General features: G+C 50.7%; 4 protein-coding genes across 4 annotated transcripts in view; 3 read left to right on the top strand and 1 right to left on the bottom strand.

The window, feature by feature from the left end:
- The window catches only part of PpBr36_03247 (uncharacterized protein), a gene marked incomplete at its 3' end in the record, with an annotated part of 1368 nt that extends 1097 nt beyond the window's left edge, over nt 1-271 (bottom strand). Inside the window, exon 1 of the mRNA XM_029890421.1 lies at nt 63-271. Within this exon, the coding sequence (XP_029753959.1) occupies nt 63-241 (179 nt within the window). The 5' untranslated portion in view covers nt 242-271. The remainder of the gene's footprint in view (nt 1-62) is intronic.
- Nucleotides 272-1744: 1473 nt separating this feature from the next.
- On the top strand, nt 1745-2485 carry PpBr36_03246 (uncharacterized protein; the record flags this gene model as incomplete). Its single annotated transcript, XM_029890420.1, has 1 exon — nt 1745-2485. One exon carries the CDS (start codon nt 1745-1747, stop codon nt 2483-2485), a length of 741 nt encoding a protein of 246 aa, XP_029753960.1.
- A 903-nt stretch (nt 2486-3388) lies between these two features.
- PpBr36_03245 (uncharacterized protein) lies at nt 3389-4567 on the top strand (the record flags this gene model as incomplete). Its single annotated transcript, XM_029890419.1, has 2 exons — nt 3389-3624; nt 3706-4567. The coding sequence occupies 2 exons, from the start codon at nt 3389-3391 to the stop codon at nt 4565-4567; spliced, it is 1098 nt and encodes a 365-aa protein (XP_029753957.1).
- Nucleotides 4568-6739: 2172 nt separating this feature from the next.
- PpBr36_03244 (uncharacterized protein) lies at nt 6740-12666 on the top strand (the record flags this gene model as incomplete). Its single annotated transcript, XM_029890418.1, has 6 exons — nt 6740-7162; nt 7260-7308; nt 7404-8222; nt 8518-8609; nt 8701-11375; nt 11436-12666. The coding sequence occupies 6 exons, from the start codon at nt 6740-6742 to the stop codon at nt 12664-12666; spliced, it is 5289 nt and encodes a 1762-aa protein (XP_029753958.1).
- Between the last annotated feature and the right edge of the window lie 719 nt (nt 12667-13385).

Genomic DNA, 13385 nt, shown 5'->3' with positions numbered 1-13385 from the left:
ATGAAGTGTAAAAATGCAAGGTAGAGTATGCAGATATGAATGCTGCGACAGGTAGCTCTTACAGCCTCCGCGTGTCCTTGGCCAAATAATTGCTGAATATTATGGAGCGCATGCTCGACTTGCCCGAGCCGCTCTTGCCCATCAGTAGGATCTTTTTCTTCTTGAGCTTCTGGCTTTTCGTATCCGGGGCCCTAGCCCCAAGGCCGCCCGGCGCAGTGGCGGCACCGGCACCGGCAGACATGATTGTGACGAGATCCTTTAGTGTTGTGAACCTGGAGATGAGGCACACGAGTTGGCGCACGGCAATCCTGCGACCGCGGTCTTGGGTTGCTACTTGAGATGCGGGTGAGGTAAGCGGGGTCCGGACCCACCCCCACGACTCATGTAGCGTTTGTGTTGCAATGCGCTAGATGCTCGCCCTGTTTTGAAACAAGATTCTTATTCCATCTGCTGCACAAGGAATCATATCATCACTAGCAGTAGCACTTCTGAGGAAAATCTTGGCAGTCCTTTGCAAACAACTCGAGCAAGGTAGACAAAACAACCTCGTTTTCATGGCTGGGGTCGATTGTATCACTTGACTTGAAATTTGCGGAGCAGAACAAGGGCTGTGGCGCATGAGGTGTGGCAATTGATCGACTACCAACGTGGCGTTAGCAATACATATACTGATCACTTAGATGAATCTTCAAGGTTGCTATTTTTGATATTCCTCTAGGTCATCTGCTACGAATGGCTAACCACATGGTTTGTATTGGTGGCATGGTCATCCCGTTTGGGTTCGATGGAGTCTCCAAAATTGGGCCAACGATCTGGCACATCACAACATTGATCAATCATCAGAGATCAGGCCTTGAACCTACATGACAGTAGCAGGAAATCGATTACTACAACATTCGACACAGCAACGTTTTTTTCTTCCTTTTCTTCTTGGCTTCTATTTTGGTTTTCTCCGTTGGATTGATAAAAAAAAAACATAAACAAATTCAAGTTTTTAGGATGAGCATCTCCAAAAGCCGACAGAGATTAACGATGCGGGCCGTTCTTCGCCGACCTCCGCTTCTATTGAAGAGTATGGTGGCAATCCAGCGACCTCGAAGAGTCCATGTACACTTTTTTTCTTGTCTCTTCTCGACATCAGTCGTATGTTTTGTTTGTCCATTTTTGGTTCGGTTTGACAGCCGAGACCGACATGTTGTCATGCCTTTCGTCGAACTCCAGAGGATAATGGCGTTCACATGAATCACAGACACAAAGGCACTGTTATTCCACGCATAATCGATTGTAAGATGCTCCTCCTCAGTCAGAATTGTGCATCTGTATAAGAGGCGATACTTCACTTTAATCGTAGAAAAACTGGTCATACATTCACCAATTCTCTCTCCTTTTCTACACATACATATCAGGGGTTCTTGGCAAACAAACTGGACTGTACTATAAGCTTTGTTTTTTTTTAGTCTCTCAACCCCCGGTCCTACTTTAGAAACGACTCCCTTCAGCCAAGATGCGTCCTTGTATTCTTATCACGGCCCTATTCACCACAACCCAAGCCCATATGTAGTTGCAAAAACCGGCAGCACTTTCCTACAAAGGGAATTCAAATACCCTAGAGAAGGATGTCGACTACAGCATAACTTCCCCACTCAGCGGTGCAGGAGCTTTTCCCTGCAAAGGCGCAACAAAACTCCTCGGCACTCCGTCCGGGGTAAGCGTGGCCACATGGCAGGCGGGGAGCAGTCAGGAGATGGTGATCGTAGGAGGCGCGCGACACAACGGAGGCAGCTGCCAAGCTTCGCTATCGTATGATGGGGGTAAGTCATGGAAGGTCATTCACTCGTGGGTGGGAGACTGCCCGCCTGCGTCTGGCAGTGCCCTTAGCTTCAAGGTCCCCTCGGACGCCCCGTCTGGTAACAACGTCCTTTTCGCGTGGTCCTGGATCAACCACACGGGAAACAGAGAGTTTTATATGAACTGTGCTGTCATCAACATTCAAGGCGGTGGTGGTGGCGAGCCGGTGGCCTTCAACTCTCGCCCCGACCTTCTGGTGGTCAACCTCGGCAACGGCTGCACGGCCAAAGAAGGTATCGATGTCGACTTTCCCAACCCCGGCCCCAGTGTCACTCGGGCGGGCAGTTCGGCGGCTCCGCCATCTGGAAACTGTGGGCCGTCGGGGCCAAAACAGCCGGCACAAGGAGGTGGTGGAAACCTTCCGGTGCCGGATCAAGGTGAGCCCGCTAGCAGTAAACCCTCTTCCTCGTCTGGACCTGGCCCCGATCCAAGCAGCGGCAAGAGTGACCCGCCTACTCCAGAAGCAGGCCAACATCCGGGACCGCCTCAGGGGCAGAGTGCTGGATGGGCTGGCTATACTCCCGGTAACGATTGGCCAGCAGACTTCAACCCGTGGGGTGATGCAAGCGAGCTGAGCATTAGTGCAGTACTAGCATATGGCCTGCCTGCATTTGCCGCGGCTGCTGGGGTTTTCTAAGATATTTCCAGGGTAATCAGTGACGTGCATGGTCAAATACAAACATCTTGACGAACAGCGGCCTTCTAGCACAATCAATCAGTGGTATTTAATGAAACAAACACAGCTTATCTTGCTTCGATTGCCCCTGGGGTTGTTAGGTTTGGACATGTGATGATTGAGATGCAGATATCAAGAACGTGAGGACAATGCATAGTTACCATATTTTATTGTATATTCTCGGCTCCGAGTCTGTTTGGTTTTGTTCGGGACGGTGAAGTTACTCAGGGTAGGGATACACATTCAAGGTACCACAATTTATAATACGACATTTCAGCAGAGTCCCGCTCGGCAAACACGCTCAATCGGGCTTCTGTTATGTTCTCACAAAAGATGGAGTATTCACATGGGTGTAAATCACACGTTAATGAAAGTTATGGCTCCTGAGTGAGGTTAAGCCCCTAAGCCTGAAGGACAACTATTCAGGAGCAACCAAAACATACCAACCGAATTTGAACTCGGTTAACCGGCAAATTAAACCAGCTGGAAGCGGGCGGAAATGCTTGGCCAAGTTTTCGGTAGCTGAACACACCGTGTCACGTGGATTCGCGAAATCACCCGTGTTTCGTAGCCAACAGCCCCGCCTACCGTGTCGCCAAGAACAAAACCTAAACATGCACCGTTGACAGTGGGTATCAACCAATGCATACTCATTGTTCAATGGAGCGCATGAACAAAATTCGGCTCAAATAACCAGATTATTGTGTGTCATGAAGCAGGTCTCTGGCTGTTCATCTCAAAGACCGTTTCAGGGGGGAAATGACTGTACCTGCGATTGATTTACTTGGGTGTGCCTCTGTCATTTCACAGCATCCTCCGTGATCGAGCAACTACACAATCCACAATGCTTTGTTGACTATCAGCATGGCCGCGAATCAAAAACCCATACCATCGTTATACACGGTCTACATACTCAGATCTACCGTACGACATGCATCGCTCTACATCGGGTCTACCCCAAACCCACCCCGACGCCTAAAGCAGCACAATGGAGAGGCCAAGGGGGGCGCGGCGCGAACATCTCGCCCAAGTCTCCGGCCTTGGGAGATGGTAGGCCTTGTTTCAGGCTTCCCCAGCCTCGTAGGGGCTTTAAAATTCGAGTAGGTCCGGCCTCCGATTTTTGGCTCTCATACTATACATGTAACGTCAGGCTGACAAGTTTCCTTGCTCGCGCTCCTCAGATGGGCACTCACAAACCCCCATATATCTTTACACATTCCCTTCGAATCCCGCATCAGCGTTGCGTCGGGTCGAAAACGCAATGGCATGCCCAAAAGACCACGGTCGAGTCTAAACTCGATACTTCAAAACGTACATCTGCTTCTCCGGGTTGCCAGCTTCTCACGCTGGCCCCTAAAGCTTCACTTCTTCGCCCCGGAGGTTTATGAGGCGTGGAAGAAGCTTCTGGTCACTTTTTCTTCATCATCTACATCAAGCAGTGCTGCGCCGCTGCGGGCGTCCCTAGATGTACTGACAGATTTTGGGTCGGAAGCGGCGGCAGTGCAAAGCGACAAACACAAGGGAAGCGCTTTTGCGTCGGAAGACAACGTTGACGGAGATGGTGACTTGGCTTTGAGGCCGTGGGGGATACATGCGTTACCTCTAGAGTACGAAGATGTTAAGGACTATGTCTCCAAGGGCCGTTCTGTCTTTGGATTCGAACGTGAGGGCAAGTGTGTCGTTTGCGACGAGACGCTTCACGACGAATCCCAGAAGGGGCTCTTGGCGTTATGTAGCAATGATGGCTGCGAGGGCGTTGGGCACCTGACATGCTGGAGCCAGCGTTTCCTTCAAGAGCAAGAGAGAGGCAGCGAAGCAGCAGCCAGGGAAATAGTGCCGATTCAGGGTACATGTCCCTGTTGTGGGGGGATAATCAAATGGGGAGATATGATGAAGGAGCTTACTCTGAGGACACGAGGCCAGAAGGAGGTGGATAAACTTTTGAAGCCGAAGCGGAAACCGAGGAAGCCTGTTGAAGCCAAGGAGGAAACCGAGGAAGCCTGCCTTACAGTCGCCGACGAGAGAACAGTGATGATTATTTGATATTACCGCATCTGATTTTTGGAGACTTTGTGGAGCCACTCTTGATGCTTGAGAATGCCAAGCTGGCCGGCTGAGCGACCGTATCATTTAGGTTAAGATTATCTTGTGCTACATGCTTGTTTAAAAAAAGATACCCTACTATGAAAAAACGCTGTCATATCAGCGTGGAGCTCTGTGTACACTAGGTAAGAGTGACGTTGTGATGCAAATCACATGATGGGACGAATCGGGAGCTCTCAAGGCTCACGCGTCACGGCCCGTGGAGACGGATCTTGATGTGGGGTATGCCTTGGTCCACAGCTCTCGAACCCTAAATTGATTGGACAATGCTCCGACCCCTGTAAATATCATATCAAAATGCCCTTGGCCATCAGAGAAGGTAAGTAGATAATGAAATGTTCATGCATATTGAAAACATTCGGACAATTTGAACAATTTGTTGGACAAAAATAGAATCGCAATTCCTGAGCCCTCTAAAGGACTGCTTTTCCCGCAATTTTATTATTTCAGATAACGAATTAAGACGCAGCATGATACTTACTGCAAATAGCCATGGATGTTCAAGATTCTGGTCTCTTTGCTTTGTGTGGTCGACGCACTGCATGCACGGTCCACACGAGAATCTGACCATTTTCTTTCTTCTTCAGTCACCGCACGCCACCCATTTAGTTGCTAGTTGGGGCAATATCGCATATGAAGGGTGGGGACCCAAGTCACAAATCCCGCGATGGAATGAAACTGCACAACCAGAAGCGGGCATCGTTTGTGTTTTTTGGGGACTTGAGAGGCAAATTGGCAGTAGCATGCGCTAATTCTAGTCAAAGGATGGACACGAGAGGGTCGTAAGAAAACAGAAAAAAAAATTAATGAACAGACTATGCTGCTCTCCATTCCTAGCGATCTATACTGCAAGTACCTTGATTACGTGGTGCGGTAGATACGAGGCACGGAGCCCAATACATTGAGGGACGACCGCATTGTCTTGACGTTGACTAGATACATGCCAGGGTGCTTGTGGTTAGTCTAGAACTAGACCCGATCCCCCCCGCCTAGCACTTAAATCGACCTATGATGGGCTTCTTCCAAGACCCACCCAGCCACCCATGCACCCTGTGCGGCACTCCCGAACTCTCTCTCCATGTATGTGTAGGCCCCATGGCAAACTTTGACATTTTGAACATGCGAGGTTGTTTATATGAAAGGAAATAAGTCGTATGCGCTGGAAATGCATGCAATAAATGCTGCAATTCCATCACCAATTGGGATTACTGATCTAAGATAATCTGCAGTGAATGTTTATGGGATGGGATGAGTGAACCTTTTGCTGCCCCGTGTGTTATCTTGTATTTGTGATTCACGGTTGGCCGTCTCGTCTGACAGGGAGGCTCCGCTTCCAGAATGATGTCGCAGCTGGACCCAACCCGGCCCCGGCGTTCCTTCCAACCTCAGCTCTCACTCATTCTCTCCTGCTTGCCCATTTCATATCAACCCGACGCATCCATGTCACATTAAATTTCCACGACTACAGCCCCGGAACAACAACAGCCTTGAATCCCAGTGGTAATGACCAAACCCCAGACAAATGCCTTGAGAGTCTGAGAATCTCCTAATTCGAAAAGCAACCAAAAATTAAAACTGGCTGAAATCCCGACTGCTGCATACCTATTTCGGTGATCGGCCCCTGGAAGCTAGTTATCTGTTTGGTGTGTTCCTGGTGTCATTTTGTGGAGCACCTCCTACATGTCTTCCTAGTCGTCCACTTAGACTTTGTTCCCTCAAGTTGTTTCGATCTCCCTTCCCAAGGTGCACACGCACCTGACCCTCGATTTCCTCCTTAAAATCACACCAACCCACCTCAGCCTGGCATCGGCGCCGTGAGCCGCCATCCACTTTCTGCAATCCCTGATTGTCAGCTGCAAACACTTAACTTTACGCAACCCATCCCGCATATATAACCGGGTTACGATACCAAATAATTCGGTCATGCGACGAACAAGAATCTAAACTTCATCCATCACCTACGACTTCGGTTCTTCCGCATCTCGCCATCGATGGCCTTGTTGGCGGCCTATACTCACCCAAAAACCCGCGAATCATCTCGATCGGCAACCGATTATCGTCCAGTTACCCAGCGCACGAATTTATAAGGGTAACCCTGCGATATCGCTTCATATGGCGCCCGGCAACTTGAACGCGGGCGCCAGCGGGGGCTCAGCCAGCGCGAATGCCAGCTCGAGGGCGTCACCGGCCATCAACAATCACCCCAACCCGAAAGCGATGCACGGTATGCCAGTCAATTCGAATGGCTATCACCCTCCGAAAGGCCAACAACTACCACTCAGCTCAATGACGAGCCCCCCACTTGACTTGGACTCGGTAGAGCGGCGAGGGCAGCCAACAGCCGCCCGGGAGCCCCTCAAGCGTAGGGAGCGTCTGAATGGCGTCGAAGAGGCCCCGACGTATTATCCAACCGCCGAAGAGTTCAAGGAACCCATGGCCTACATGCGCAAAATTGCACCAGAGGCTCGCAAATATGGCATCTGCAAGATCGTACCGCCCGATACCTGGAACCCACCATTTGCGATCGATACGCAGGTAAGTCGGGACTCACTCTGCGACTACTGGGGTGCCGGATCGCACGGGGCTTACGATGGGCGACTGTGGTTGTCACATGCTAATGATATGATTGTAGAAATTCCATTTCCGCACACGAAAACAGGAGCTGAACTCAGTAGAAGGAAGTAAGTGCAAAGAAAACCACAGTCGGCATATGGATGCATTACTACACGTCACTACAACGACCGTCACTAACGCACTGCTTATCTTCTCCGTATAGGCACGCGAGTAAACATGAACTACGTCGATGCGCTAGTCAAATTCCACAATCAAAACGGCAAGGAGATTCGACTGCCATATGTCGACAAGAAGCCGCTTGACTTGTATAGGCTCAAAAAAGCTGTCGAGAATCGTGGGGGCTTTGACAAAGTATGCAAGTCCAAGAAGTGGGCAGAAATCGGACGAGATCTGGGTTATAGCGGCAAGATCATGTCGTCGCTCTCAACATCTCTGAAAAACTCGTACCAAAAATTCCTCTGCCCTTATGAGGAATACCTTCGCGCTGCCAGGCCTGGCGTTCACCAGCAACTAGAACTTGAATACGGCGGACCATTGACACCAAGCCCGGCCCCGAGTCCTATGAAAAAGTCAAATATCAACACACCCGCCAGCGCAAGGGCTGGATCTCCGACGAGACAAGCATCGGATGCACTACAGGCATCAGTTAATGGAAAATCTACTGCGACGAAGGACAACCTGAACTCGACCAAAGCGGCGCCCTCGCCCGCAACGCAACCTGCTTCTGGATTTACGTCGATAAACTCGGGTGGCTTCAAGGCAGTAAATACTGGTGGTTTTACTAGTGTCAATAGGACCCCTTTGCCCACGGGCGCCGATTCCGCGACTTCCACGCCCGTCAAGTCACTCGCTGGCGCTGTGTCTGCCAAGAATACTCCAGAGTATCGGTCTTCAGCAATCGGGGCAGCCAATGCGCTCAAGCGCCAACTCAGTTGCGACAGCCTTGATTCGAGAAACGAGAATGGCGACTCCAAGGAAGATGCGGATAGCAATAGCCGAAGGAGTAAGCGCATTAAGAAGGGTATGTTGATTTTTCTCTTGTCTTTTGTTCTATCTTTCCCACCCATCATATCAGGTATTTACACTGGGGCGACTGTTTGGTTGCACAATAATGCCTGGTCTTGTGATATAACAGGGCAGCCGCATTTTGGTATGCGAGCGATGAACGCTAGGGGTTTGACTGGGGCGTTTTACCATCTGGGGGTTTTTTTTTTCTCTTCTCCCTGCGCCGTGACGTTCAAGATTGCCCGGTCGGCGATGTTCACTATCAAATCGTTTGCGGATCAAACTGGCTAACAATGTTTCTTTGCTCGCAGAGAATGTTCCGACCGTAGCTGGGTCACATATGACACTGTTTCGACCGTCGCTACCGCGATTTCCCAAAGATGACTCCACCCCTTCCCCTGATGTAAGTTGGCGCATCCATGTTTCTGAAACACGTTTTATATTCTCCGGTCGCATGTTTATATATAAGCTTCCACGACTAACAAATCCTGCAGAAATGCCATCTGTGCGCAAGGGGCAAAGAAACTGGTTTTATCGTTGTTTGCGAGAGTTGCGACTATGGATACCATGGCATGTGCCTTGATCCGCCCCTCAAGACAAAGCCAGACACAGAATGGAACTGCCCACGATGCTTGGTCGGAGACGGCAGGTTTGGCTTCGAGGAGGGCGGTCTTTACTCCCTGAAGCAGTTCCAGGAGAGGGCTGCGGACTTCAAACAATCCTACTTTGAAAAGAAGATGCCAGTGGACCCTCAGCTCAACTGTCACAGGCCAGTCACCGAGGACGACGTCGAGCGCGAGTTTTGGAGGCTGGTGTCAAGCATAGAAGAAACAGTGGAGGTCGAATACGGTGCCGACATTCACTGCACGACACACGGCTCTGGCTTCCCCACGGCGGAAAAGAATCCAGACGATCCCTATTCTACGGACCCATGGAACCTCAACATACTGCCACTACATCCCGAAAGCTTATTCAGGTACATTAAGAGTGACATTTCGGGGATGACGGTCCCTTGGGTGTATGTCGGCATGATTTTCTCGACCTTCTGCTGGCACAACGAGGATCACTACTCGTACTCCGCCAACTACCAGCATTTTGGCGCCACCAAGACATGGTATGGAATTCCAGGCGAAGATGCAGAAAAGTTCGAGGCTGCGATGCGAGAAGCTATCCCGGAGCTGTTTGCGACACAGCCGGATTTACTTTTTCAGTTGGTGACACTGCTGCCGCCAGAACAGCTGAAAAAGGCGGGCGTCCGGGTTTATGCCATTGACCAACGGGCAGGGCAATTTGTCATTACCTTCCCGCAAGCATATCACGCTGGCTTCAATCACGGTTTCAATTTTAATGAGGCGGTCAACTTTGCGCCGAGTGACTGGGAGCCTTTTGGTCTTGCCGGGGTCGAAAGATTGCAGCAATTCAGAAGACAACCTTGTTTCTCGCATGACGAGCTTTTATGGACCGCAGCCGAGGGGATTGCGTCGGGAGGCTTGACGATACAAACAGCCAAGTGGCTTGCTCCAGCGCTTGAACGGATTCATAGCCGCGAGTTGGCACAGAGGCAAGCTTTCGTCGCCAAGCATAAAGACTTAGCGCAGCACACTTGCGCAGTAGCTGGCGGCGAGGACTCATCTTGTCTTCTCTCTTTCAAGGTTGAGGACGAGGACGTGCCAGAGGAGGAGTACCAGTGTGGATACTGCAAAGTATACACATATCTGTCCCGGTTTAAATGCCTCAAGTCTGGACAGGTCCTCTGTCTGTTACACGCAGGGCACCATGCTTGCTGCGACGCGCCCGAGCAAAACCGTCTTCTGGGAGACGAGCACGTTATAATATACCGGAAAGCCGAAGACATTATCGCCGCTACGTACAAAAAGGTTGCAGACAAGGCCAGTGTTCCTGAAGCCTGGGAAGAGAAGTACGACAAGATTTTGAGCGAGGAAGCCACTCCATCACTCAAGTCTCTGAGAAATCTGCTCAACGAGGGCGAAAAAATACCATTTAACCTTCCCTCATTAGCTATGCTAAAGACATTCGTCGAACGATGCAACCGCTGGGTTGAGGACGCCGCAAATTACACAGCGCGCAAGCAGCAGAACCGGCGTAAGACGGACAAATCTTGGCGCGCGTCTATCAGCAAGGCCAGCGACATCCAGGAACCAAAAGACCGCGAGGTGCGAAGCGTAGGCCATATGTACAAACTCATGGCAGAGGCAGAGCAGCTTGGTTTCGATTGTCCCGAGATTCTGCAGCTACAGGAGCGCGCCGAGGCAATCAAAGTTTTCCAAGAAAACGCACAACGAGTTTTGGAACATAGCTCCACATCTACGCAGTCTATTGACACCGTGGAAGAGCTGTTGGAGGAGGGCCACAGCTTCAATGTCGACATCCCCGAGGTCGAAAAGCTATCACACGTACTTGATCAGCTCAAATGGAGCCAGAAAGCACGCCAGAAGCGCGGCACATTTATCAGCCTGAGCGAAGTCAAGGAGCTTATCGAAGAGGGCAACAGGCTTGGGATCAGAAGCTACAATGACCACATGGTTCACTACAACGATCAACTGAATGCCGGTGAACAATGGGAGCGCAAAGCACAGGAGATCATCAATGCAGATGCAATCCACTACGCACAGCTCGAAGCACTGTCTCAGCAAGCCACGGTCAACGCTTTGCCGGTATCTCAGGCGACCCTTGCAGAAGTCGATCGCATTCTATTCAAGCAACGGGAAGCCCTCGGGCAGATTCAGGACCTTAACGCAAGATGCCGAAACCCGGATCACAGGAAGCGACCAATGTACGCCGAAGTGTGCGAAATCATGAAAAAGGTAGAAGAGCTGCAGCACAAGCCGAACGGAACCCCGGAGCTCGAAAAGGAGCAGCGTCGACACGAGGACTGGATGCGAAAGGGAAAGAAACTATTCGGCAAGACCAACGCGCCGTTGCACATCCTCAAAAGTCATCTTGAGTACGTTCTAGAGCGTAACTCAGACTGCTTTGATATCGGCCATGATAAACCTCGAGTTCCAGCCGAACCAGCGTCGCGGGAGCCTAGCCCTGACGCGGAGCCGAAGCTTCACCGTTGGGAAGACCCCCGGTTCCGTGAGGTTTTCTGCATCTGTCGCCGCACGGAGGCTGGAATGATGATCGAGTGCGAGCTGTGCCATGAGTGGTAAGTGACATAGTGTTCTGCTTACCGAAACTATGATCAACAAGACTGACCTGTCTGCAGGTATCACGGTAAATGTCTGAAGGTAGCACGGGGTAAGATCAGGGAAGACGACAAATATACCTGCCCGATATGCGACTGGCGTGTTCCGATTCCACGCGATGCTTCGCGGCCGAACCTCGAAGACCTACTTTCATGGTATGACGAGATACCTGGCCTACCCTTCCAACCGGAAGAGGAGGGTGTACTCAAGCAAATCATCGACAATGCTCAAGATTTCAGGAATCACATTGGTCCTTACTGCAACAACCCAATGGCTACCGCTTCTGAAGTTGAAACGCAGAGGTTCTACCTACGGAAGCTGGAAGGGGCGGAGATCTTGCTGGCATACGAAACCAACTTCTTCCGAAGAGAGCTGCACAAGTGGAGCCCAGTCGCTCCGCAGCCACCTCCCATGGTGGAAGTCTCGAAGAGCACGAGAAAACCAAGGCCTACAAAGCTCCAAAAGCTCTTTACACAGTACGGTGTCGACAACGTGGACGACCTACCCGAGAGTGTTCGTGGCAAGGCCAACAGCCTGAAACGCAAGGCTCTCAACGCGGAGGCAGCGGCAGCGGCGGCGGCGGCAGCTGCAGTTTCATCCACTGGGCCCAACCCAGCCAGTCTTTCTCCGGCCATGCAGACGTCTGGAAGTGCGCATCGATTCGGAGGAGATAGTCGGAGCTATTACTCAGGCCCTTCATCGTCCCAGCCATCAACACCAGGTTTACCTATGTCTGGTACCACCCATGGGCATACATCACGTCCGTCCGACTCTGTCTCATTATCAGGTCAAAGTCCGAGCCTTGTTCACAGGCAGCCTGGCGACTCTCCTCTCAATAGAGCAGATCCGCTTGGTATAAACGGCTCTATACACCCGGGGCTCTTGGGAACAGAACCAGCACAACCGGGACCTAGGTTGATGATGGGGGACGCGAGCTCATCGACATCGTCACATGCGCTGGAGGAGCGGATTCTCAACGGGCAAATCGACGAAGCGACGCTGCAGAACGAGAAGCCCAAGATTCTGGAGATACTCGGTCGAACAGAGGCAGGACGACGACAGGCTGAGCAGCTTTATGGTCACGCCGTTTGGGGAGGGGCGGTTGGTACGGCGGAAAGCACCGAAGAAGGCAAAGACGGAGGTGTTGAAGTCGAGCGCATGTTCACCGACCTCGTCAATCACGAGGATGTGACTGCAGAGACGCTTGAAAGTGAGCGCAACGGGATGGATGCCCTACTCGATGGCGAGTAAGATAGTATAATCAGTCAGAGGAGTTGTTCGGGCAAAAAGGTGTCGCAAATGTGGCAACCATTATAGGGTTGCGAATTTTTTGTAGCTTAGTCGGAAGTTTGGGAGGACCATACCGGCGTTCTGGGAGGTAATGGAGGATACTTTTGCAGAGCGGGTTTGTTTGTTTTCCTTACTGTTTCTTGCACCAAAGTTGGACGCACAGGACTATTTTAAAGAACACTAGGAGTTTAGCATGAGGTGTCTTTTTTTTTGGTTTATGGCTTGAGGCATGCTCTGGAAGGGGTTTCCACTTGGTGCAGTGCCTTTGCAACTTCATCACTGGTCTGGAGTTTTGAGATATTGGTGTGGTCTGGCTTGATACTTGCTTTTTATACCTGTACAATAAGACGGACGTATCACTCTTTTCATTTTGATATTTTGGCTTCTGTTTTCTTCTCTATTCTGTTCAACTAGTTCTAGAGCGAGAGTTATACCTTTCTTCTTTTCAGAGAAGCACATGAAGCTGGAATAGCCAGTTTGCTTTCATTTTGGAAGGGTTTAAAGACGATCGGCGCAGAGGTAGCTAGATAGTTGACAATAGCATCTGGCTCAATTAAACCATTGTAACAATATGTAACTGAATTGGATGTGATGCAGAAGGATGTCTGTCAGCTACCAAGTAATCAACCTTAGACTTTGGCATGTTCACTTGGTAGCGGCACTTATGTGGGGCTGCCATA

This window comes from Pyricularia pennisetigena, chromosome 3, assembly GCF_004337985.1.
Source record: "Pyricularia pennisetigena strain Br36 chromosome 3, whole genome shotgun sequence".
NCBI classification, from domain to species: Eukaryota; Fungi; Ascomycota; class Sordariomycetes; order Magnaporthales; family Pyriculariaceae; genus Pyricularia; species Pyricularia pennisetigena.
Note: the sequence above shows the minus strand (reverse complement) of the source record. Positions and strands in the feature narration are given on the sequence as shown.